General features: G+C 35.7%; 1 protein-coding gene across 1 annotated transcript in view; it reads right to left on the bottom strand.

Annotated features, from left to right (window-relative positions):
- Nucleotides 1-24,779, bottom strand: part of EEA1 (early endosome antigen 1) — a 142,656-nt gene that overhangs the window by 31,799 nt on the left and 86,078 nt on the right. The window contains exons 10-19 of the mRNA XM_045291423.1: nucleotides 21,133-21,282; nucleotides 19,994-20,113; nucleotides 17,099-17,302; nucleotides 14,757-14,957; nucleotides 10,878-10,991; nucleotides 8,370-8,525; nucleotides 6,447-6,586; nucleotides 3,299-3,629; nucleotides 1,920-2,021; nucleotides 7-201 (exon numbers count right to left, since the gene is read on the bottom strand). Coding sequence (XP_045147358.1) covers nucleotides 7-201; nucleotides 1,920-2,021; nucleotides 3,299-3,629; nucleotides 6,447-6,586; nucleotides 8,370-8,525; nucleotides 10,878-10,991; nucleotides 14,757-14,957; nucleotides 17,099-17,302; nucleotides 19,994-20,113; nucleotides 21,133-21,282 — 1,713 coding nt within the window. The remainder of the gene's footprint in view (nucleotides 1-6; nucleotides 202-1,919; nucleotides 2,022-3,298; nucleotides 3,630-6,446; nucleotides 6,587-8,369; nucleotides 8,526-10,877; nucleotides 10,992-14,756; nucleotides 14,958-17,098; nucleotides 17,303-19,993; nucleotides 20,114-21,132; nucleotides 21,283-24,779) is intronic.

Below are 24,779 nucleotides of genomic sequence, written 5' to 3'. Positions count from 1 at the left end.
AACTACCTTCTGCGCAAGACCAGTTCTGACTTCTCCTCGCAGTGCTTCAATCTGCTCGTTCTTCTGTTCGGTCAGCTGCTTTAGTTCACTCAGGGTCCCCTGAAGTTGTTGCTCTCCTTTTTCCTTTTGTTTCAATGTATTTTGGGCCTGTACAATTTGTCCTTGCATCGAATTAAGCTCCAACTTCAAATGACGAGATGTCTGAAAGAAAACAAAAGCAGTCTGGCAGTCATTTATTCAGTCAAATATTTATTGATCACCTACTACATGGCAGGCATGTTGAAACTACTGAGGTATACAATACTAAACAAAAGAGAGAAAAAAATCCCCTCACAAGTGACATCATTCAATATTAAATAACATGTTGACTTAATCTTCAAGTATTTGTTTAATGCACTTTCCTACCTTCTTTTTAAACTTATAAACATATATTTGAATAGAACTTAAAAGGAATTACACTAGTATTTCTTTCTATCACAGAAAATGGATATATAGCACAATTTCTAATTTACCAGAATATCTATTTTTTATATGAATATTCAAGATACTACTGAACCTACTGCCCCAGGTTATCAAAAAGTAGCTCCATATTAACATTAAGCAAAAATTCATTTTTGACAAACACACTGCACACTAGTTAGCTCGTTTAGAGATCTGTGGATATTTTGCTAGTACTTTATTGCTGCAATGCACCAGAATGCATTTCTGTTCAAAATCAGATGTCACACAGAGGGCACACTGAGATCTTGAGGCCAAGGTGGGCTACAGCTATTTCCTCCCCTTGCGGCCAGAGCCGTGTTTCACCCATGAGTCATTGCATCTGGCCATCCTCAGTGACTTGTTGGAAAGCTTCAGTATTACATATGGATTTTTGTGCACTTACTTTGTTATAGGATTCTAATCCACTTGAACAAAGTAAGCCGTGTATTTCTCAAAATAACTCTATGTAGAGATTACATAATTAGCCCCATTTTTAAGCACAGTGAAATTAGTCAATGCTGGCTCATTGCGATCCTATAGGACAGGGTAGAACTTCCCTGTGCATTTCTGAGACAAGAGCGTCTTTTCCCCATGCAGTGGCTGGTAGGTAAGAAATGCTGGCCTTGCAGCTCACAGCTGAATGAGTAACCACTATGCCACCAGGGCTTCTGACCCAAGACAAGGCGAAACCGACTGCATAACAAGTAGCACAGCCAGGATGTGAATCTGAACAATCGGACTTTGGTGCCTGGGCTTTTCGTATTATCTCCGTTTACAGATCTGGCTATCTACAGCACAGACGACTTCTTTCAATCAACAATCAAAAAATAATCATATCAAATTGTACTTATGTCAAAGATGGTTCAAACACTTGCCAAGATTAGGTTTTGCTGTGCTGCCAAATCAAATTTCTTGAAAACTACATGCCTATATTCAAGTTTCCCAATAATATAATACACAGAGAATAACAACCATACATATATCCATATATTTATTTGTTTCCTGTGTATTTACTTTTGCTGGACATGAATAAAAGCACTAACCATAGAAATGTCTCTTAATTGTTATATAACTGTTATTAAATTTACTATTAATATAAATATCCAAGAGTTAAAGCGTCCTAGAGAAAGGTGATTTCAATAGCAAAGTATTGTTTCTCAAGCATACAATACTGCTTAAGACAGATTACCTAATGATAACTTGAGAGTTAGTTGACTCACTTTTCTACCCTTATTAATTATATTCCATTACTTATCTTTTTTCCATAAAAAAACTAGCTTACATTTTTATAGTAGTAGATAGAGCACAAAACACAATTTTAAGCTATGTTCTCCATGTCATTTCAGAGAAATACACTTTTCTTTGACCTAAGTACAATGTAACCATAATTTCAAAGTATACAATTCTATATTTTACATTACAGAAAAAGAAAAGGGTACCTCCTTCTCATTTTCAAGTGACTTTTTCAGTTCATTCTGTTCTTTAAGAGTACTTTCTGTCTGTACTTGAAGTTGATGCTTCAATTCTCTGCAAGATTTTTCCTTTAAAAAGAGGAGACTATTACACAGGAATTTGTATTGCAAGTTTAAGAACTTTATTATTTATGTTTACTGGTACCTATGCAAGGAAATAAACTATAGCCACTTATGAGCTAAGACAGCATAGGTCACCCATTTCAGTAATAAAAATATTACAAAGCAAAGTGCAAGAGACAGCCAAAGACCAAGCGTTTCCACCACCCACCCACTTTCTGCCACAGAAAGAAAAGCGCAACGGTTCCAGGCTATGGCTCTCTCAGGGGCTGACGACTAGAGCACCAAGCTGACAGTACAGACACCAACAGAGCACACTCAGACAGAGCGGTGTACGATAGTTTAGGAATCTAAAATTTTTTAAATGTGGCTTTCAAAGTGTTCTACTAAAAATATTTTAGAATAGGAAATCACATTCTTATGTCGCAAAGTTAATTAAAATTAACTTGATGGTAAATTAAAAGTAGAGCAGTGCAGTTCACAAAAATGGAAGTAAGATTATAAAAAGGAGTATTAAAACAATAATTGTTTGAAAGCCCATATAACTCAAGAGGGAAGATGCACTGGCAGAAGATGCCTTTCTTCAAATCCAAATTATTTACTTTAAACTTCTGTGTAGTGAAGTCATTGATCTTTATATTGAGAGAAGAGTTGTATTTTTGTTGTTACTCTGTGCTATTCCCAATTTTAAAATTTCCCCATTTAGTTTCTGAGATTGCCATTTTTTTCTCTAAAATTTTATACATGCTGTATGTTATCTCTAAGATATAGTATTATACAGGATTTTATAATATTCAATGAAGAATCCGAGATGATAGTAGTGGAGTTAAGTTATCAAGACCGTTCTAGTCTTTCCACACACCTGCACACAACTGAATATTTCAATAAACAGTAGTTTTATTCTCTGTGGACTGCAGTCCCTTCTAAATCTAGCATGTCAATAATAGAAGAAGACTGCTAAATGCAAGTCACCATGTCCCTGGCCTTAATAATAAAGTGTACAAGGGGATTCAAAAAAATTTGTATAAAAACTCCATTAGCTTTTAATTGCATTTTAAATGGACTTTTTTAAGCCCACTCATATATCCATACATAATACAACTATATACATGTGTCTGTCAATTTCTTGAGCTATCTTTCCCTCATGTTAATTCTAATTCCTTATTTTTAAAAACTATTTTATATCTTTTAAATGAAGGATTAAAAATTGACAGTGCACTAGGCAGAAAAATCAGTGAATTTTAAATAATCACTTCTTCCTGAGAAAGTAAACGTAAACAACGCACCAATTCCAATATAACAGCTTTTCCTTTCTGACTTTCCTTCTCACGTTCACTTTTGGAGTTTTTCAAAGAATCAGAAACTTTGGATAATTTCTCTTTGGTTGCAGAAAGTTCAGTCATTAGAGTTTCTTTTTCTGTCTTCATATTTTGCAGTTCTGTTACTGCTGCTTGAATTCTGTTATTCAATTCTTTGTGCTGCATCTTTGCATCTTGATTTATATTTTCAATTTCCTGTTTAAGCTTTGTTTTCTCTTCCTCTTGCTTGGTAAGCATGTGCTTACCATTTTCAAGGGCTTCAGATTTTTTCTGTAGATCCACCTTTGTACTGGATACCCTAATACAGAAGATATCATGTTTTAAAATTACATCATTTATTTTTCCTAAATTCCAATTAAAACTAGTAAGAAATTATTGATTTTTTAAATATTCGTGTATAATGAAAAAGTAAAAATAACTCCAGTTTAGGCTTTGGGGGAAGAAGGAGGCAGGGAGAAGGGTACAGTGAATGGACGAGGTCATGGACAGGGGACCAACTAGGGAACTGAAACCAATATCTAGGAGGGTGTAGAAATCCTCAACCCCAATCTAGCTGAGAGGAAGCCCTAAGAGGTGGAAAAAGGGGGAACATGATAGTGGGGCAGAAGGAGGCAAAAGGAAACAGGAAAGCTTTAGAAAGCAAAGCTATAGAGGTATTAACAGAGGTATGTACTCATGTAAATACATTAATCCATAAAAATAGAGGTATTGGCCTATGTACATATATTTATAAGGCAATACACTGAGGCTGCAGATAGGCATTGGACCTCAGCTCATACTCTCCATCAATACAAGAATATTTTGTTCTAACAAACCTCTGCCCTGCCCCCCAACACAATCGCGGAAACCAAAATGGGTGCATAAGCAGATGTGGTAAAGACAGAGGATGGTGCCTGGCTATTAAAAGATATAGCGTCTGGGGTCTTAAAGGCTTGAAGTTAAACAAGTGGCCATCTAACAATGAAGCAACAAGTTCAGATGGAAGAAGCACACCAGCTGGTGAGATCATGAGGTTTCATCAGGACCAGACAGCGGGCATCAAAAGATTCATAACAAGCAACAAACAAACAAAAACGTGTTGGTGAGAAAGAGTGGGGTTGGAGTGGAGACCCAAAGTCCATCTGTGGACAATGGAGCATCGCCCCACAGAGGGGTGGCAAGGAGGGGATGAGTCAATCAGGGTGCAGTAGAGCACTGATGGATCATGCAATATAGCCCTGATCCCTTGAGGCCTCCTCACCCCCTAATATCATGACCCCATCGCTGCTTCCCACTCTGAACTAGACAGGAGCATGTACATAGGTATAGGCCAGAGATAAAGCTCACGACACACGGAACCCAGGAACAGGAATGGGAACAGCGATACCAAAAGTGTAGGAGGAAGGGGGGAGAGGTGGGGAGGAAAAGGGACTGATCGCAACGAATGGCACATCACCACACAGCCCCCATTCAGGGGGAAGAACAACAGAAACCAGAGGAGAAGGGAGAGAGCAGTTGGTGTGAGATATGAAAATAATAACAATCCATAGTCTACCTAGGGGTGGCGAGGGGTGGGGTGGGGAAGAGGAGCTGATCCCAAAGGCTCAATAGAAAGTAAATGTCTAGAAAAGAATGATGGCAATATACCCTATATACTTATGTAAAAGCTGAGTTTTTCAGCACATTATCTTAGTAAAACTATAGAAGAAACACTGATAAAATACTTTATTAGATCTGTTGAAAAATAATATACTGATTTCATTAAGATTAATTACCCATGTGCCAGAAGTTTGACATGTATAGGAGTGGATTAAGAAAATGTAACCCATACTGCAAAAGGTAAACCATCCACAAGAAATACTTCATAAAGTATAAAAAGAAGAGTAATCCCAACATAGAGCTAACAAAAGCAATGATAAGGAGGAAAAGTAAATAAAATAGGAAACTGACAAACAAAAGCTCCTAAATAAAGATGTAGTATAAAAGATTGATGAAACTAATTTCTAATTAAACTTATCAGGAAAAATGGAAAAATATTACTACTATAAATGAAAAAGGAGATATCACTATGGATCATAAAACCTTATATATATTATGACTAAGAGTTAGATAAAATGGGAAAATACTTTGAAAAACACAAATAACTAATATGGAGTCAAGAAAAACATAGAAATTCAGAATAGCCCCACATCTATTTAATAAACTGAACTCAAAGTTAAGAAGTAACTCAGAGAGAGAACTCCATTTCCAGATGGTTCACCAGTGAACACCATCAAACATTTAAGATAAATAACACAAATCTCGTGCAAATGCTTTAGAAAGTATTCAAAAAGTAGATACTTCTCAATTCCTTTCTAAATCTACAATATTCCTAACACTAAAAGTTGAAAATGATATTTTTAAAAATTACAAATAGCCCTAATGAATATATGAAAGTTAAGTATTATCAAATAAAATCCAGCAATATATGAAAAGAATAAATCAGAACCAAATGAAATTTAACACAGGAAAGCAAGATTGGCTTGATATTTGATAATCAATCAATGTAATTCAGCATATTAACAAAATAAAAAAGAAGTATATGATCCTATCAATAGATCAGAAAAAAAGTTGATAAAATCAAGACCTGGAGATGATTTAAAATAAACTCTGTATAAGAGAATGTCCTTACCACAAAGGGAATTTAGGAAAAATTTATAGCTAGGTGCATACTTAGTGATAAAATGTTTAATGTTCCCGAAATAACATTGGAACACTACAAGCTGTCCACTATTACAATTTTCTTTCAAAATTTTACTGGCAATCCCCAGCCAGCAATAAGTAAAGAAAGGGCACAAAAGGCTTACAGATTGTACAAGAAGTAAAACTTTCTTTTGTTCACATATAACATAACACAAGTATCGAATTACTATTGAGTAGATGACAGAAATTCAATTTTTCAATTCTCTCTAGATAAATTAACTTCAACTCTTTTATCATGGTTTTATTCTTAAATTCCCATTAACATCAGCAGTTTACACAATCAACAGCATTATTTAGTAAATCTTGAAGCAGTGTGATACCGAATAAAATTATTTTAATACTTAGTGTATACTCCCACCTACCCCCAACTTACAAGCAAAGTAAGTTAGCTTACATTTCCTTCTCCATTTCAAGTTGCTTACTGAGTTCTGTGGCTCGGAGCTCTAAGTCTGCACTCAGCTGCCTGTGCTGCTGTAGATCTTGCAAAGCTTGCTCCTTGCTTGTTTTAAGTTCAACAATATCAGCTTCTAGTTTCTATAAAATATATATAGTATATTAGTCATTTGAATGCTAGTATTATCTATTATTAAATACCATGTCATCTTTCCTTATACATCAATAGATGCTGACACCCCAAAAATAGCCATAAAATATTTATGACAATAAAAAATACACCCTGAAACCATTACTGAGTAGCAGGGCTACTTGGAATATTTCAGAGGACTTAAGAATTAGACCTTAAACATGATAATCAGTCACTAAGTGTGTATAAAAATTAACTCTGATTAACAAAATAAATTTAAAACACAGCAAAAAAAGCAAAAATAAGAATAAAAGGCATTACCTCAAGTACAAAATAAGTAACAGGTTCACACATTTGTGCTTACTTAAAACAGATTACTCTTTATGGTAACAGTTAATAATATTGATATTATATATGTTCAAAACTAGAATGGAGTTGCAATACAGTCCTTCGATTAACACATACACACACATTAGTAATTTGTGCCTTCTGCTTTTGTGTACCCACTACCTCTGCCCCAGAGGTATTTTCATACGAATACACACTGCTATGCTGAAAAAATGATCTCCCATGCTGCTTTATTTTTTAAAAATAACAGTATATTTACTAAAAATATATGCTAGAGGAGGCAGTGATTAGCAAACAATACTGCCCTACAGAATAGGAATTTTCAAATAATTATCTTTTAATTCCATTTTTATGAACTTTTAAAAGTCTCAATACACACATGCGTGCACATTTCAATGGTAACTTGATAAATTTTTTAACTGGAGCAGAGAATCAAACTTTATTATTTTTATTCTTTCTACTACCACAACTGAATTACTTGTTAATTGGCTTACAAACAATAGGAGTTCCATTTTAAAAGACTCAGGGTTGAATCATTCTCTGATATATCTAATTATCATTTAACCTTTTTAGTAAACCAACCCTTCGGGTTAGAGTTGTAGTTAAAAAACACACAATTATGATGACCTACACTTACTATTTATTTAAAGGCAAAATTTAAATATTACAAATGTATAGTTTGTAAAGGAAAATGTCTACCACGTCTGAAATCTGCTGAAGTAATAGCATAAGAAGTGGAAGAACAAAGAAACTGAGAATACTTGATAATAATAACATCGTCAGTTCTCGGCAATCACAGAGTAGATCCCTGGATGGGTGTCCCTTTGGAATAGTTACATAATACACAAAACTAGTATATATGCTCAATATGATTTGTAAGAACAACAGATTAATGCATAAATAAAATGTCAAAGATGGCATTTTTTAAATGTGCCATCAGGAATCACAAGTACAGTGAACCCTCGTTTATCGCGGTTAACCGGTTCTAGACCCTACCGTGATAAATGAAATTCCGCCAAGTACGATTCCTTATTTGTAAATCAAATATTTTCGTAGTTAGAGCATAGAGGACACGAAAAAACACCCTTTAGTCACCATTACACTCGTATTACCCAATTTATTAAACGAAAAAGGGAAAATACAGTAAAACATTTTGGACGTTACAATGATCATTTATTATTTATTATATTATTTATGGCATCAAGCGTGTACAGTATGAGCCAATCAGTGGCAGTAATGACAGAGCATGCGCTGTTAAGCAAAAACCGCGATAGAGTGAAGCCGCGGAAGTCGAAGCGCGAAGTGGCGAGGGTTCACTGTAATATAATTTTATTGCATAACTGTAATCTTTCTTGATAAATCAAAAATCATTAATTACATCTAGGCTCTCAGCTTTCACTTCTACGACAGGAGAAAATCAGGCTAAGTTCAACGTTTTATACAAACCTTAATCTGGCCCTCTAGTTTTTCTGTTTCCTGCTCTAAACAGAGATGTTTCTCTCTGTATTCTTTAAGATGACTCTCCAGCTGATTGCAATGTTCTTGCTTCTCCTGAAACTTTGTCGTTACCTGATCCAATTGAGTAGTGATCTTGTTTAACTCCTATAGAAAAGTATAATTGAAGAAAACGTTAGTAAGGCTTATTTTAATTTAGTACCCAAATATTCATTCCAAGTAAAAGTGAATACCCTGATTTTATCTGACAAACTATTTGAGGGTAAAACCTCAGAAAACTTACGTGTCTGTCGAGGCTATAGGAACACATACACCCACATAAAACCTAGGTGAGCCCAGATAATGCAATGGTCCATGGTCAGTAGCTATAACCACCAGGTGGGTGGGTCAAATTCACCAGCTGCTCCACATGAAACATGACCTCGCATAAAAATTTTATAACTTTTCAATGTTTTTCTAAGAAAAGTTATTTTTAGGGGTCAAAATTGTAATAAATAGGCTAATAGTGAAATAACACTTTTATATAGAGTATTCAATGTTCAGAATACCATTTTAAAATATTTTATTAGAATTATCCAATTCATTTGGATTATCCAGTTGCACAAAAAGAACAAAATAAAAATTACTAGCATGTCTACCACCTAGATTATAACTGTTATTATTTTTATTATTTTGCTTCCAGTCTTCCCTATGGGTTAGTTTACATTTTTCTCCAATCTCTTAAAAAAAAAACAACAGACTTTCACTTTACATTTCTTTGTTGCTTTTATATAATGAAGTATCTCAAAACTTTTAAGATTTTCCATATTTTGTAAAATCATGAAATAATTCATCCGTTAGCCAAATCTCCCATTTTAGAAGTACCAACTACTAAACTTTATGCGTTTATTAGCAGAGACGTAGCAAAAAGCTAAGGATATTCCCTTAGAATAAGAGATGCAGAGGGAACTAAAGAATGTGAAAAAGTCTGGGGTGTTTGAAATATGTTGCCGAACAGTCCCCCTGTATAAAAAGGATGAATTAATTTATACTACAAGTGGTAATGTTTCAAAGGGATGGATTTCTTCACATTCTCTCCAACACACCCTACTTCTCCAGGGGAAAGGCTGAATGCCTTTCAGGAGGACTGAGAACGATAAGATCTGCCTCTGAGAGTGTTTTCAGAAAGTATCTCGTTAGGCTTTTAATTTGCAATTGGTTATTAATGACCTTGAACAAGGGCTACTTTTTTCTCATGTTAAAGAATTTTAAGTTTCGAGGCTATTAACCCTTCATTAGTCATACTTCAGAAAAACATTTCATCATTAAAGCTATCTGCCTTAATTTTTTGTTACTAATGTTTCAACAGATACATTTTTGAACTTTAATGTGGTTATTTTTATAACATTTGAAATAGTTTGACTCTGATCACACGTTTAGAGAATACTTTCCTGATGGATTTAATGGCATTTACGGTGTGATCCCACAAGCATGGGATGCGGATATTGGCGTTAAGCAGAAGCATAAGAAAGTCGTTCTTGACTCAGCATTTTATTTTGTGTTGCAGTCAACAGTTGTTACACTACTGTATTTTATACATCTCATAGAAAGTTAAGTCAATTACACCAGTTAGTGCTTATATATTCTACAAATCTATGGTGTTCCCTTTATGGTCTGCTTTCAACTGTGTGTCATATGAAAGAAACAAATCTTCAGTAATAACTAATCTAATGATTATCTGGTGTCCATCCATCTTTTCATAAATTGATATACTTCTGTATTGTTGAAAAATTAAAGGAGTATCTGCTACTATTCCTTATATAATAAATGATGCTGCTTGCACAATTCTTACTGAAAATTAAAGTTGAACAAGCTTTCTCCTCACTGGATGCCAAGCCCCTTGTGCCCATCAGCTGCAGGCATGAGTAGAACTTTCTATGGAAATTTTAAACAACCGGGATCAGGCTCCTGAAACATTTCTTAGAAGAAATGTCACAAGAGATGAAACATATCTTTACCAGTACAATCCAAATATCAGAGCACAATCTAAATAATGGCTATACCAAAAGGTAAAAGTGGTCCAGGTCAAAGCAAAAGCACACTGGTTCAAGAACAAAGGTCATGACAACAGTTTAGGAGTGGGGTTGAGGGGGAGACTCAAGGTCTATTGATTTGGGGGAGAATATGCTCAGGTTTATTTATGATGAGGCTTATTGACTTCCTGGAGGACTAAGGAATAATAATATCTGCCTCTGAGACTGTTTTGAGAAAATTACCCAAAGCTTTAGGAGAGAAACATCCAGGAAAGCTTCACCTCAGAGACTTTCTCTACCACAACAATGCTGACTATTGTTCATTCCATTTGCCTGACTCCTGCATCTGTTACTAACTACTGGTGAACAATGGGAAAAGTTATGCGGTAAGTCATCACAGGATTAGATAAAGCCAAGTATGTTTTCATATAAATTTGCCATTAATTTATCTACCAAGCACTGCATGAAATTGCATCAGGTTCCCCACCTGCTGTTTATCTTGTAATGCATTCTGAGCTGTGTCCAAATGATTCTGAAGGTCTGCTCTTTGAGCAGCTTTTGCTGCTTCTGCTGATAGCAATAATTCAGTTTTGGCTTTAATCTGTAACAAAACATACATGTTATTTAATTCATATTTAGTTGTTTATGGCTTCTTGCTTGAATATACATACTATTTTTTATTACCAAATAATTGAAGACGTTAATACCCTTGGCAATAACAAACATTTAGACAACTAAAAAACATGCATGTGCAAACATCAAAAAAGGAATGGGTAGATAAGACTCCTACTGATGTTTGGATAAATGATGAAAAAAGGTTCCTACCTGGCATGAAAACACTGTCATACTCTTGCTAAGAAAAGAAGGAATCAATTTTATTCAAAAAGGCCACTATACATGGCTATCTGAAGATTGCCTACTCTCATGTTAAATTAAATGGCCAGGCCAAAGGAAATAATGGCTCCAAAAATAATCAAGACTTCTAGAAATCCAGAACACAAAACATCCCTACCTAACAAATTGAAACTGAAACTCCTCGGTGATTCAGTATTCCCTGATAACCTCTAACATAAAAGGTTTAACTTTTGAAGTTTATCAAAGGTCAGGAAATGACACATTGAAAATTCAAAGCTTTCAACAATAAACATTAAACAAATCAAATAAGCATAAACATTTGTCTTTTATGTAAACCAATGCTTTTAAGTGTTAAAATAGCTTTAGCAAAACTCATCTCAAAAATTAAAAATAAGTGCAAATTTGCAACAACGTATCTTCAGGGAAGGGTGAAAAGTGAGCACTCATTTATCTGGTTGAATAAATTGTGGATAAATGTTAGAAATCCAAGGTTTACATGGAATGAAGAATTTCATACACAAATGGAAAAATTCAAAGAATCTATTTTCAAAAACTAAATATTGACATTTTCACAGACACAATAATTACATCAAGCTACATGGATCTACCCTGAATTAAAAGCAAAAACTCGAGTTAGCTACACTTTAAATCATAAAAAATACATCAAGCAAATTAGTAAATTAACAATGGATTTAAGAAATGAACACTAATAACCAAAACACCTATATAAAGAAAGCAAAAAAGATCCACAGAAAGACAAGAAAGAAAGAAAAGCCCAAAATGGAAGTCAGAAGGGAGTTTAAAATTTGTTCCTGCGCATGAAGTAGCTAAAATGAAGGGAGGAGATGTTACAGTTCAGGTGAGCAAAAGATTTCAAAGGGTGCTCAAGAAGACAAAAAGTATGACAGAGAACTAAGGAAAACATTCAACCTTTCAGTTGCAATATTGAAAAATTCTATGAGAAAGACCCCACGTGTCTAGTAACTGTGGCAGCTCGCATCTTGCTGTCATGTGGGAAGCTGCACTATCGGTATTTCACAAATCAGCATGGTCACCCTTAGGGGAAACGTTTCAGTGGAGCTTATAAACAAAGAGCAGATTAGGAAGGAAGAGGCAGTCTACTGCTAAACAATTGGCCGTGGAAAACCTTATGCACAGTCGCAGAACATGGTCTGATTTAGTGACAAAAGGTGAGGCCCTCCGGTTAGAATGCACTCAAAATATGACTGGAGAAGAGCTGCCTCCTCTGAGGAGTGTTGATTTCCCTGACAAGGGTGAGGCAAACCTTTTGAGATCTTCATTTGCTGACAGGGCATGATTCAGAATGGAAAGAAACAGCTTTTTTTATTAATAATTAATAAATAATCAATTAATAATCAGAAGGTGGAATATATGAATTCTGAACATTGGAAAGTCATCAAAATTGAAATGGTATGCATAAAGAGTTCCAAAATAGGTGAGCTGAAGTTGACTGGAATTGGCCATTTTCAATTAGGCTATCATATGGTTCATTATGTGGTAATGACAACTTCAAGAGGAATGGTACCACATCCATCATCAAAATGGACATTTCAATATCTATCTTAAATAATGCTGTCTGGTTGAAGTTAAATAAAATTAAAACAAGTTCATGAGAGCTAATGTACTACTGAAGAATATCCCACATGAAGTTAGAGTCCTTCCCATAAACAAAGTTGATGCACCGAACACAAAGGACCAAAGACCAAGCAGGTTACAGGATGACACCAAATACATTATACATTGAGAAAGCTAAAGATCATAAGATTACAGGAAAGAAGGGAAAAAACAAAGTAGATGTCAGCAGAGACTCAAACTTGGACTTGACCACATAGTAACTATAGCAAATGGAAGAAATGATGAAGTCAAAGAGCTAAACAGACATTTTCAAAGTCTGACAATGAAATGTGAAGACTTGAATTAGAAAGGGAAGAGCATGCTCACCATGGATCAAGCTGAAAGAACTGAAGACAAAGGCTGAAGCCTTGATACAATACTGAAGGATTCTATGGGCCAAAAAAAGCAAAAATAGAAATGATGTAGGCAACAACAAAAAAGAAGGGATACACACATGCACAGTACCAGAAAGAAATGATCAACATTCATCCATTTCAAGAAGAGGGCCTCTGCTCAAGAACCAATGATATTGAAAGAAGTCCAATCTGCACTGAAAGTACTCACTAGTCTAGGCCACGAAATTTGGAAGACAGATATCTGTCTAACTTACTGAAGAGAGACATATCGATGGCCATCCCAAAGAAAGGTGACAGAACAGAAAGTGGAAAATTTCAAACAATATCGTTAATATTATATACAAATAAAAATTAGCTGGAGATAATTTTAAAACTATTGGAGCAGTACATTGACCAGGTATCTTCCAGAAATTCAAACCAGATTTGGAAAAAGATGAGGAACTACAGATACCACTGCTAATGCCAGATGGATCTTGGCTAAAGCAGAAAACAGTAGAAAGATGTTTACTTGTGTTTGATTTGACTATGCAATGACATTTTACTATGTGGAACATAACCAACTATGGACAACATTCCAGAGAATTTTTAAAAGTATAATGACTGCCAGAAAAATAAACAAATCTGCCTTTAAAGAAGTACTGCCAAAATGTTCCTTACAAGTGAGCATAAGACATCATGTTACACATTTTGGACATATTTCATAAGAGACCAGTCCCTGGAAAGACATTATGCTGGGTAATGTAAAGAGCCACTGAAAAGATGAAGACTCCCAGGAACTGGATCGACACAGTAGCTGCAATATTGGGTTCAAATCTAACAACTGTGGGGATGGCTGAGGCCCATGCAATGTTTCTTTATTAATCAACTCATGGCATCGAACAACAACATCACGTAAGGCTATTTTATAACTCACGAAATTAAGTATTATATTTGTAAAAAATGAAATGTGGGTTTTCTGTCATTTCTAGTAAGTATTATGTTTTCGTATTTTATTTCTAATGAAATAATTTCCCCCAAAATTTATTTTTTAGAAAATTGGACTAAGAAATATTATATAACTTTCTCAACAATAGTATAGAATAGAAAACCAATGATAAGAATAGAGAAGAAATCTGTCTTAATTCACATTCCATAACTGGATCATTGGTCAAAACTGCTGTATCAGTTTCTGAAAAATCTACATACTTTATGGCACCGCATTAAGATTTTTAAAGTCAAGCTTTCAAAGAATATTTAAAAGTAAAAGCAAAAATCCAGCTAATATGAGAATCTAACAGTATAATATTTGCTAATATAAACTTATAAAAACAATAAAAGTGCTTAAAGCAACAGAAAGCAAAGATCCAGTGGACTCAGGTACTATTTTCCAGAAAAGTGTGCACGCACGTGCGCGCACACACACACAAACAAGAAATGGTAAGCGAAAAGGAAGAAGAGCACCATGATTTAAAACATCTTACGGCTTAAAAATGATGCTTTATCCAACCAAACTTGCATTACATAGCACAATTCAGTATTACCTGTATGTCAAGCTGGGCGACTTTCTCCTTACTTTCATTCAATTGACTATTTAATTCCTTGACACTGGTTTCCAGGGAAAGGACTCGGTCTTCGGCAGCTCTCAGGTGGGCCTTCTGCTCCTGCACCTGATCGTGCAAATTCTCCTGGGCTTGCTTGTGGCTTTCCGATTGATTCTTTAGCTTTTCTGTTAGCTGCGTTACCTATCACACAAGAAAGAAACTAATTAGAACGGTCACAAATGATACAAGAAGAAGAAAGAGTAGGAATTGACTCGAAGGCAGTGAGTTTGTTTTTGTTTCTGATAAAAGTTCAAATTTAAGCACCGTGAGTATATTAAACTGCTCTATGATAACACAGCTCAAAATGTTTCAAATAAAATTACTTTCCAAAAATAAGTAAACACATTATTTCAAAATCATATCTTAAACCTGATTTTATAATGGGTAAAATTCACTTTATAAAACTACTACTTGTATAAAATACAATATACTCATTTGAATTGCACAGCTTGGAGAAATTTGACAAATGTATATACATTAATTTAATCACTAGAATAAAAATGTAGAATATTTCCTTAGTATCTCCTTTTGCAGTCAATATCTCCTACTTATCTTCAATCCAAAACAACTGTGACTGAGTAACGGTTCCTTAGATACTCTAGATATGTCTCAATTGTCAAATACATGTGTTGAAAATATTTCCTCCCAGGCTGTCATGCCTTTTACTTTTACAGTATCTTTTTAAGAGCACACATTTTCTTATTTACATGCAATTCAATTTATTTTTTTGACTTTCTTTTATGATTAGGGATTTTTGCAGTCCATCTAAGAAATCTGCCAACTTCAGGACCATGAAGATTTTCACATGTCTTTTTGGGGTGATGGGTGGAGGCTTTCTAGCTTAAACTTTAATGTTCAGGTTTAAAATCCATTTTGAGTTAATTTTTTTATAGTGTGTGTGTGGGGGGGTGTAGTATTCAACTTTCCTCGCATCACTTATTAAAAACAATTTTTTATGACTAAAATACTTGGGCATCTTTGTCAGAAAGTCAATTGACCATAAAAATGTCTATTCTATTTCAAGGATCTGATACTTATTCATACATAAATATTACCTGGCTTTGACTACTACAGCTTTACATAAAGTCCTAAAATAAGTAATGGCTAGATCTCAATCTTATTATTTTCAAAATTTATTTGGGGCTTCTAGATCCCTTGTATTACCAAAGAAATTTTAAAACTAGTTTTTTAGTTTTTATACAAAAGTCAGCCAGTATTTTGAATTATGTATCTCTGAATTGCTATAGTATTGGAGGATAAATGCCAATATATCAACAATCTTAACCCTTTTTTCAGCCAGGAGCATGGTATATTTACAAAAAAATTTTCTCAGAATATTTTCCTTTTTTTTTTAAGTACACATTTGGTACACAATTAAATTAATTAAATCAATTGCTGTAGGTGCTGTTTTCTCATGCTGCTATAAATGGTCATTTTTATTTCATCTTCTATTTTGTTTTCACTTATTTTTATATACTTTCTCTATTGGCTTTTTATCCTACAACCTTGCTAAATCCAATTTTCCTACAGATCCCTGAGGTTTTGTTAATGTAAACAACCTTATCATTAGCTGAACAGACACCATTTTACTCTGCATTTTTTTATATGCAGTGTCCTTCTTTCTGCTTTCTTAGAAGACCTTTCTCTTATTGATTTTTTGTAATTTTATTATGATGTGCTATTATGTCGCTTTCTTTGACATATCTTAAGAGTTCCTTCGGGCTCTTGGATCTGTGAATTCATTGTATTTTTACTTCGTTGTTATTGAACTAAAGCCAATTAAACCATTTCACCCTGGATTATTCAGGGACCCTGATTACATTCCTCAAGTTGTGCGACCATTCTCACCCTCCTTTTCTGAGCTGTTCCCAGGCCCTTCATGTAATCGCACTGCCCGTCCACTGGGGTTCCGATTTTGCCTCTCAAGCTGCTACTGCCACTCTGGTTCCCAATACGGGGAGCACAATGCTGATGGGAGACGTTTTTACTTAGCAGTCAGTCAATGGCTCACATAATAAATATTTTTTAAATACTCTGAGTTTTTGCTTGGGGTAATGAAAATTTATGGAAGTGAATAGTGGTGATAATCAAACAACATTGTGAATACAATTAATGTCACTGAGTATAGGGGAAGATGATTTAAAAAGCAAAGTTTCTGTTGTTGTTTTTTAATATAACCTTTAATAAACTTTGACATATATTTTAAAGTGCTAAAAAGAGCCAGAATGAAGATTCATTTAGATGAATAAAGTTTTAGAAATGTAATACATTTGCAAGCTTACTTGCTCCTGCAGTGTGTGATTTTTTTCTTGTAACTGGTTAAGAACCGCCGTCTCTCCTTCACCAGCCTGGATTTTTGCATAAAGATCTTCTCTTTCTTTTTCTAGTAAGGAAATATTCTCTTTACTCTTCTGTAGTAAGGCTTCAAGGTTCTGGATCTTTTGGTCCTTATCCCCAATTTGACGTAGCACTTGTTCCAAATCATTCTGTAAAGAATAAAAGCAACTGCCTTAAATACTGAGACCTAACAAATTTATTCTCTAGCTTACAGTGAAAAATAATGAATTTTGAAACAAACTCTCATTCTTATGTTTTAAAGTAATTATTATTTTAACATGGCAACTTCAAGGAAATATACACTTTAAATAATATAAGCCTATATTATAGATAATTAACCAATAAAAAAAAGGAGAAAGAAAACCTTCGATTAACATTTTCTTTCTCCTCACACTCGGACCACACCTTCTGCTACTCTGCTGTTTGTTTCAGACACAGAGGACTCCTCACTGTTCCTCACTCGTGCCAGTGACACTCCTACCTCGGGGTCTTTGCTCTGGTTTTGCTTTATGCCTGCACTAATGGCTGCTCATGTCGGGAACATCTTCCCTCAATTAGTTAGATGGCTCATTCCTTTCCTTCACATGTTGGCTCAAATTTCACTTTCTCAGTCAAGCCTACCATGGCCAATAACATTAAAATTTGCAGCCTTTTCAATCCCCAATCATCATTATTTTTTTCCTCCCATAGCACTTATCATCTAAAACCCAAAAGATGTATTGATTTTTTCATGGTTATCTGCGTCCCTCTGCCTCATCTCTCCACTAGAACATATGCTCATGAAATTGGGAACTTTGGTCTGTATTAGTCACTAATGTTTTCAAGGTGCCTGACACATATCCTCTCAAGATTCATCAAATGAACAGAAAGATGATCACTACATCCTAACTCATTACATTAGCACAGGATCACTTTAACTCCCCAATAGGACCAGTATGTCAATCCACAATCATAAAAGAATCTGTCTTCTTTTACTTTATCAAGGGTCTTAATGTTACAGAGAGCAATGATGCACTAGATCCCATGTAGAAAATGCTCGTAAATTTAAGGCATCTCTCTGACCACACAGCTTTTGCCTCTACCCAAAATTATTTTTAAAAGAGCTTCTACCCAGAGCAAAGTATTAAACAGTCTCTCTGCAAACCTGACAGCAGCCCTCATCACCTTGCTAAGAGAAAGTCAGAGAAGCCTAGAACGCTCAATGATCTGTGTCAATATTAAATTTTTTGAGATCATTCACATTCAAGTGCTTCTCAGACCTCTGCATTTCAATCACTAATTGATGAAAGGCAACTTAACATCTTGCTCTCATCCTCTGTTCCTATTACTAATGATCCCTCTTCCTCATATTCCACTAATCTTCTGAACCACAGTTCCAAGTCTAAAGATTTTCCCAGAACAGTCACTCTGTTTCTGTCGTCATTGACATTTGGATGCTGATTTCCCCACGTCAGTCAATAGGTCACTGTTGTGTGCACACAGCAAAGGTTCGTCTTCTCCTGGTTGCCCATTGCCACTCCTCTCTCCCCCATGCAAGCACTTCGCTGATTTGGAAAGTGTGCCATTAATTTGCTCTGCCCTCTGCTCTCTGCTGCTATCATCTAAGTCCCTATCCCTCGTTCACTGAAGACTTGAAACCTGATTTAGGTTCCTCTCCATCCCAATTGCTTCCCACTTTCCTGGAAGATTCAAAATATAGAGAGAATTAAGGGCATGGCCGCATTGTTCATATTATCTTAATTATGGACCTCCCTCCATTCATTCTACATTTCAACCACTCATGCAAAAAATCGTAGTCATCTGAAATTGTTCCACCTGAAAATTTTCTGAAATATTCTACATGGACCATAACTTCCTGGCTATCTTCCAGCCCTTTCATGACCATATTTCTGCTCTTCAATGTCAAAATACCGCAATATTCGTCCAGCTGTAACTCACATTGCACTTTCCAGCAAAATCTAATTTTAGTTTCTACTAACCTCAGCGCCTTTGTCTCTAGTTTCAACTCCTCGCTATCATGATCTTTCTGCCCAAGAACATCTATCTTTTGTGACTAAGAGAGTCACTTCTATGTGATTTTCCATGACTGCTGTCCCCCATGTGCTGAGTTAGGTCAGCTCTATGTTATCAGAATGACTTTATACACACACACACCTAGAACAATAGTGGTTACATCTCTTCACTGTTTGAAATCATTTCATGTTCCTATGAGAGACTTTTTCCTGGTGTCTTCTCTATCTTATCATTCCTCCTCAAGAAAATAAAAAGCTAACTGAATAAAACAGAAACTTCACAGTAAGGAATGAGGGATATTCCCCTTGGTCCTTCTTCTCCCCTTAGTGTTATTATAAACAACCTGCCTATCAGAAGGAGAAGGCTGTCGTTTTGCAGCTTTGCTTTTGCCTGGATAGATCAATTTAATTCGGGAATATGAGAAACTCTATGTCACTGAATGCCAGTGCCAAATTATCCGCTTTGGCTTTAGCACCTATTTCTTTACAACCCTCATGGGTGATAAAACTCACTGCCATCAAGTCAATTTTGGCTCACCGTGGCCCTAGAGGGCAGGGTAGAATTAACCCTGCAGGTTTCCAAGACTGTAACTCTTTACCAGAACAGAGAGCTCCCACGGAGCAGGTGGTGGTTTCAAACTGCTAACCTCACAGTTAGCAGCCCAATGCCATTCTTCGCAATGAAAGCCCTAGAAAGAGCGATCTACTATTCGCTCTATCAAACTCTCTCCAGTCAGATTTTCCTACTTCCACCTTTTCTACACAAATTGTTTTTATCAAGTGATTTAATTGTTTTATAGAAAGGCTAGTAATTTAAATAATGCTTACCTGGGCTTCTCGAAGTTTTGCCGTAGTGTTTTGTTGAAGAGCTTGCTGTTCTTGATGCTGTTGCTTTGCTTTCTCTAATTGATGCCGCAATTCTGTGGTATTTGTTACTGTTTCCTTTAACTTAAAAAAGAAAATGTAGTCTTTAAGTTGATAACTCAGAGGCATAATACTATCATACACAAATAGCAAGCATTACTTCAAATCTCATAATTTGAAAAGCTGTGCAGAAACTAAACTCAGACCATATAGATCAACTTTAAAAAACTGAATCTCAATACTAATAGAATCCTAATTCTATGATGAAGAAACTATTCTCTAAAAACAAACTCACATTCTGAGAATTCTTCTTCCAAGTTGGTTTCAAAAAAGTTCACAGAAAAATAAATTTGAAAAATAATGGAATTCTTCTGTTAACCTTTTGAAGCCCCTTCAGATGACCAAGAAAGCAATTACATAAAAAGCATTTATACCAGCAATATAAACCAGAGCATATTTATTTTATTTTTTCCATATCAATCTTATGTATCATTTATTAGAAAAGAACAGGAATTTCTATCATATCTAGGGTTTTAGGCCTCCAAGAAACTCTGTTGCGGAGGATACATGTTTCAGTTCTCAGTTTATGCCAATGAAAGATATAATGCAATGACAATTTTAACTGTCACCATCTTATAGGTACCATTTCTAGCAATCCCTGTTTCAATTAGGATAGCATTCAATTGTAAGTTTTAATTTTAAAGACTCAGTGTTTTCATGTACCCGCCATACATCATTCCTGACGTTCACCAAGGGTTCACATTTCCTGTCCCATCAGTACCTGAGCCTCCTGACTAAGAAAACGTTTCCTCCAGCAGCCTGACAGAGATTTACCTTCAAATGTTCTCCTGCCCAAACTAAAGGAATAGTCTTCTTTTTACTTTTATTAACTTTAGAGATTATATCTATTACAAAATGACTTAATTTCCGTGATGTACGCTATGTTTTTTAGTGGGAAGGGATAATTGTGGTACTTTACATTTAAATGAACTGCCCAGTAAGCTCTGGACAATGAAAAGATGGCTGAACCCTGGGAACATTTGAAGTGCATCAAGTTATCAATAATGCTGTGAACATAAACAGACTCGATGTAGCCAGTTTACCTGCTCTTCTAAACGAGACAGTTTGAGTTGCAGATCAGCCACTAGCTGTTCTTTTTCCATCAGTTTTTCACTTGTAAGCTGTCGCTGCTCCTTTAGCCTACCATGAGCTTCCCCTAGTTGGTGTTCTGTCTCCAAAAGTTTTCCATGTAACTTTAAAAAAGAAAAAAAAAGTTTATGCATATATTTCAACAGACACACAAACACCACCAACACCACTGTCATCACCAATCTCCCAAACACTATTTCATTTTTATCAGTGTAAGCACAATATCCTAATTTTCACGATCCTTTGGAGAACCTTCATAAAGTAAATTTAGCTCTACGTGAATTTTCATCACGTTGAGGTGATTTTGCTTTGGGCCTCTTAAAAAAACTGAAGGGGAAATACACATGGCCTAAGCCTCTCTGGTGAATCCCCTGTCCAGGGATCAGGGGTGTGAATGCATCGGAAACTGATGCAGTTAGGTTAAAAATTTAATACCTTATCATCTGATTTTCCTTTTGATTCATTTAAAATTTATTCTAGTTTAATATTTTCTGCTTTCTTTACAATAGAGGCTTTTCTGTTTCACTTTGCTATGGTTTTTTGATTTTTTAATGTTTTTCTGGATTAAATGCAATCAGAACAGATAAATCTATAGAAACAGTAACTAGATTAATGCTTCCTTGAGGGTATGAGAGAAGAGATTGGGGGGAAATGGGGAGTTAATTACAATGAGTACAGGAAAGAAGAAAATGTTCTAAAATTGACTGTGGTAATGACTGTAACTCTTCTTAATATGGTTAAACTACTTAATTGTGATTTGTAAATTATATGCCAATAAAACTTGTATATGTAATAACTAATATTATATTAGATATATTATTATATATATCCACCACTCGTCTGTCAGTTTGTCATAATGTGGTGGCTTGTGTGTTGCTGTGATGCTGGAAAATATGTTACTGGTATTTAAAATGCCAGCAGCGTTACCCAAAGAACAGGTTTCAGCAGAGGTTCCAGCTTAAGAACAGACCATGAAGAAGGACTTGGCTCCTTCCTTAGGCTTAGCTTCAAAGCACTGTCAAATACTGAAAGCCTAAACAAAGGAAGCACAATACTGTCGAAGATACTGCCGGCAGAAGGGCCCCTCAGGTCTGAGAGCACTTGAAATGTGGCAATGTGACTGAAGAGGAGATGATTTCTTGAAGGGGAGTCAATCATAGGAGTGGGAGTGGAGGCGTCAGGGTTTTTATTTGCTGATGGGGCAAACTTAAAGTAAAGAAAAATGCCTGCAAAAATCTTCTGACAGGAACTTGGAATATGATAAATATGAATTTAGGAAAATTGGAAGTTAAGGAGCTGAATAGAAAATTCCAAAGGGCAGCTCGAAAAGACAAACATTATTTAAAATGTGCAAAAACCTAGAACTAGAAAATGAAAAGGGAAGAACACTCTCAGTCTTTCTGAAACTTAAAAAACTCAAGCCCGAGTGCGATTTTAAAAGATTCTGTAGGCAAAATATTGAATGATGCAGGAAGCATCAAGAGAAAAGTACACAGAGTCACTGTACCAAAAAGAACTACGACAGTCCACCATTTCAGGAGGTGCCATAGAAGCAAAAGCCAATGGTATTGAAGGAACAAGTTCAAACAGCACTGAATACATTAGTCAACAACAAGGCTCCAGGAATTAATGGAACACCCATTGAAATGTGTCAGAAAGCTGAAACACTCACTCATCTATGCCTTAAAATTTGGAAGATACCTACTTGGCCAATTGACCAGAAGAGATCTGTAATTGAGCCCAAGAAAGAAAGGTTACCCAACAGAATGCTCAAACTATAGAACTACATCATTGATACTGCAGACAAGCAGGATTTTGTTTAAGATCATCCAACAATGGTTGTAGCACTACACTGGAAAAGACCTGCCAGCGGTTCAGGCCAGATTCAGAAAGGATGTTGAATGAGGGCTATCACTGCTGGTACCAGATGGATCTGAGCTCAACGTAGAGAATACCAGAGAGATGTTTACTTGTGTTTCATTGATTATGCGAAGACATTAGACTGTGGACCATAATAAACTATGAATAAGCTTGACAAGAATGGGAATTCCCAAACACCTCATCGTGCTCATTGAAATTTGTACCTGGATCAAGAGGCAGTTGTGCGAATGAAATAAGGGAATACTGCATGGTTTAAAATCAGGAAAGGTGTGTGTATGGGTTGTAGCCTCTCACCATATTTGCTCTTGCTGTATGCTGAGAAAATCAGCAGAGAAGCTGGATTATATGAAGATTATGACATCAGGATTAGAGTAAGACTTATTAACAACCTCCATATGCAGATTACACAACCTTGCTTGCTGAAAATGAAGAGCACTTCAAGCACTTGCTAATGAAGCTCAAGGATTGTAGTCACAAGTATGGATTGCAACTCAATGTAAGGAGGACTTAAAATCTCACAACTTTGTCAACAGGTAACATGATAAATGGAGAAAAGTTTGAAGTTGTCAAGAATTTTGTCTTGCTTGGATATACAATCAACGCTCATGAAACAGCAGTCGAGATCAAAAGACTAGGTAAACCTGCAGCACAAGGCCTCTTTATAGAGCACTGAGAAGCAAGGATGTTACTTTGAGAACTAAGGTACGCCTAACCCAAAGCCATAGTATTCTCCATAGCATCATATGCATGTAAAAGTTGGACACTGAATAACTAACAGTGAAGAAGAATCAATGCATTTGAATTGTGGTACGAGAGAAGAATACTGAAAGTACCATGACCTACTAAAAGGATAGACCAATCTGTGTTGCAAGGAGTAGGGCCAGATTGCTCCTTAGAGGCAAGGTTGGCAAGACTTCTCACCTACTTTAAACATACTGTCCGGAGAGACCAGTCTTTGGAGAAGGACGTCGTCTTTGGTAAACTGGAAGGGCAGTGATAAAGAAGAAGGCCCTCAGTGGGATGGGCTGACACAGTGGCTGCAGCAGTAGTCCCGGCACAGGAACAATCGTGAGGATGGCACGGGCCTGGGCACTGTTTCATTCTGTTGTGCGCAGGGTCGCTGATTAGCGCCTACTCAATGGCACCTTGCAACAACATGTTTATATATCTGTATCTATATATAATTTCCCCAGTAGCTATCACTTGGCTGTAAGCATCAAAACCGCTAGAGTAACTTAACAAAATAAAACCAAGCTTAAAAACCAAGACACATCTAGGACACACTCAGACCCATTCACAATACTTTTAATTAAGAGTTCTTAAATCAGTATGGATTCTGGTCAGTTTTCATAGCTGAGACCTACAAATGGCTTCTTAAATTGGATTTATCCAATAAATAGAGTTCAAAGTACTTCCTAAGGACTCACATTGGCATGTGATCTCTAAATAAACATAAGACATTATTACATTTAAAACAAAACATTATAATCATTGCGTAATTAGTGTGAGCCAAACTAAATTTCTTCAGCAGAAATTCTTCTGCAATAGACAATGAGTGGAAGATTGTTGGTAGTTGGATGCGAATAGTACTTGGACTGTTTACTAGCTGAGCGTACTTGTCCAAGTCATGAACCTTGTTTTGGCCTCAGCTTTCTCATCTGTAAATCGGGGATAATAAGCCTACCTGCCTGGCAGGGCTGCTGGGTGGGTGAAATGAATC

This window comes from Echinops telfairi, unplaced genomic scaffold (assembly GCF_000313985.2).
Source record: "Echinops telfairi isolate 266 unplaced genomic scaffold, ASM31398v2 ScPeMD7_2;HRSCAF=8, whole genome shotgun sequence".
In the NCBI taxonomy this organism is placed as follows: Eukaryota; Metazoa; Chordata; class Mammalia; order Afrosoricida; family Tenrecidae; genus Echinops; species Echinops telfairi.
The sequence above is the reverse complement of the archived record's forward strand: the minus strand, read 5'-3'. Positions and strand labels throughout refer to the sequence as shown.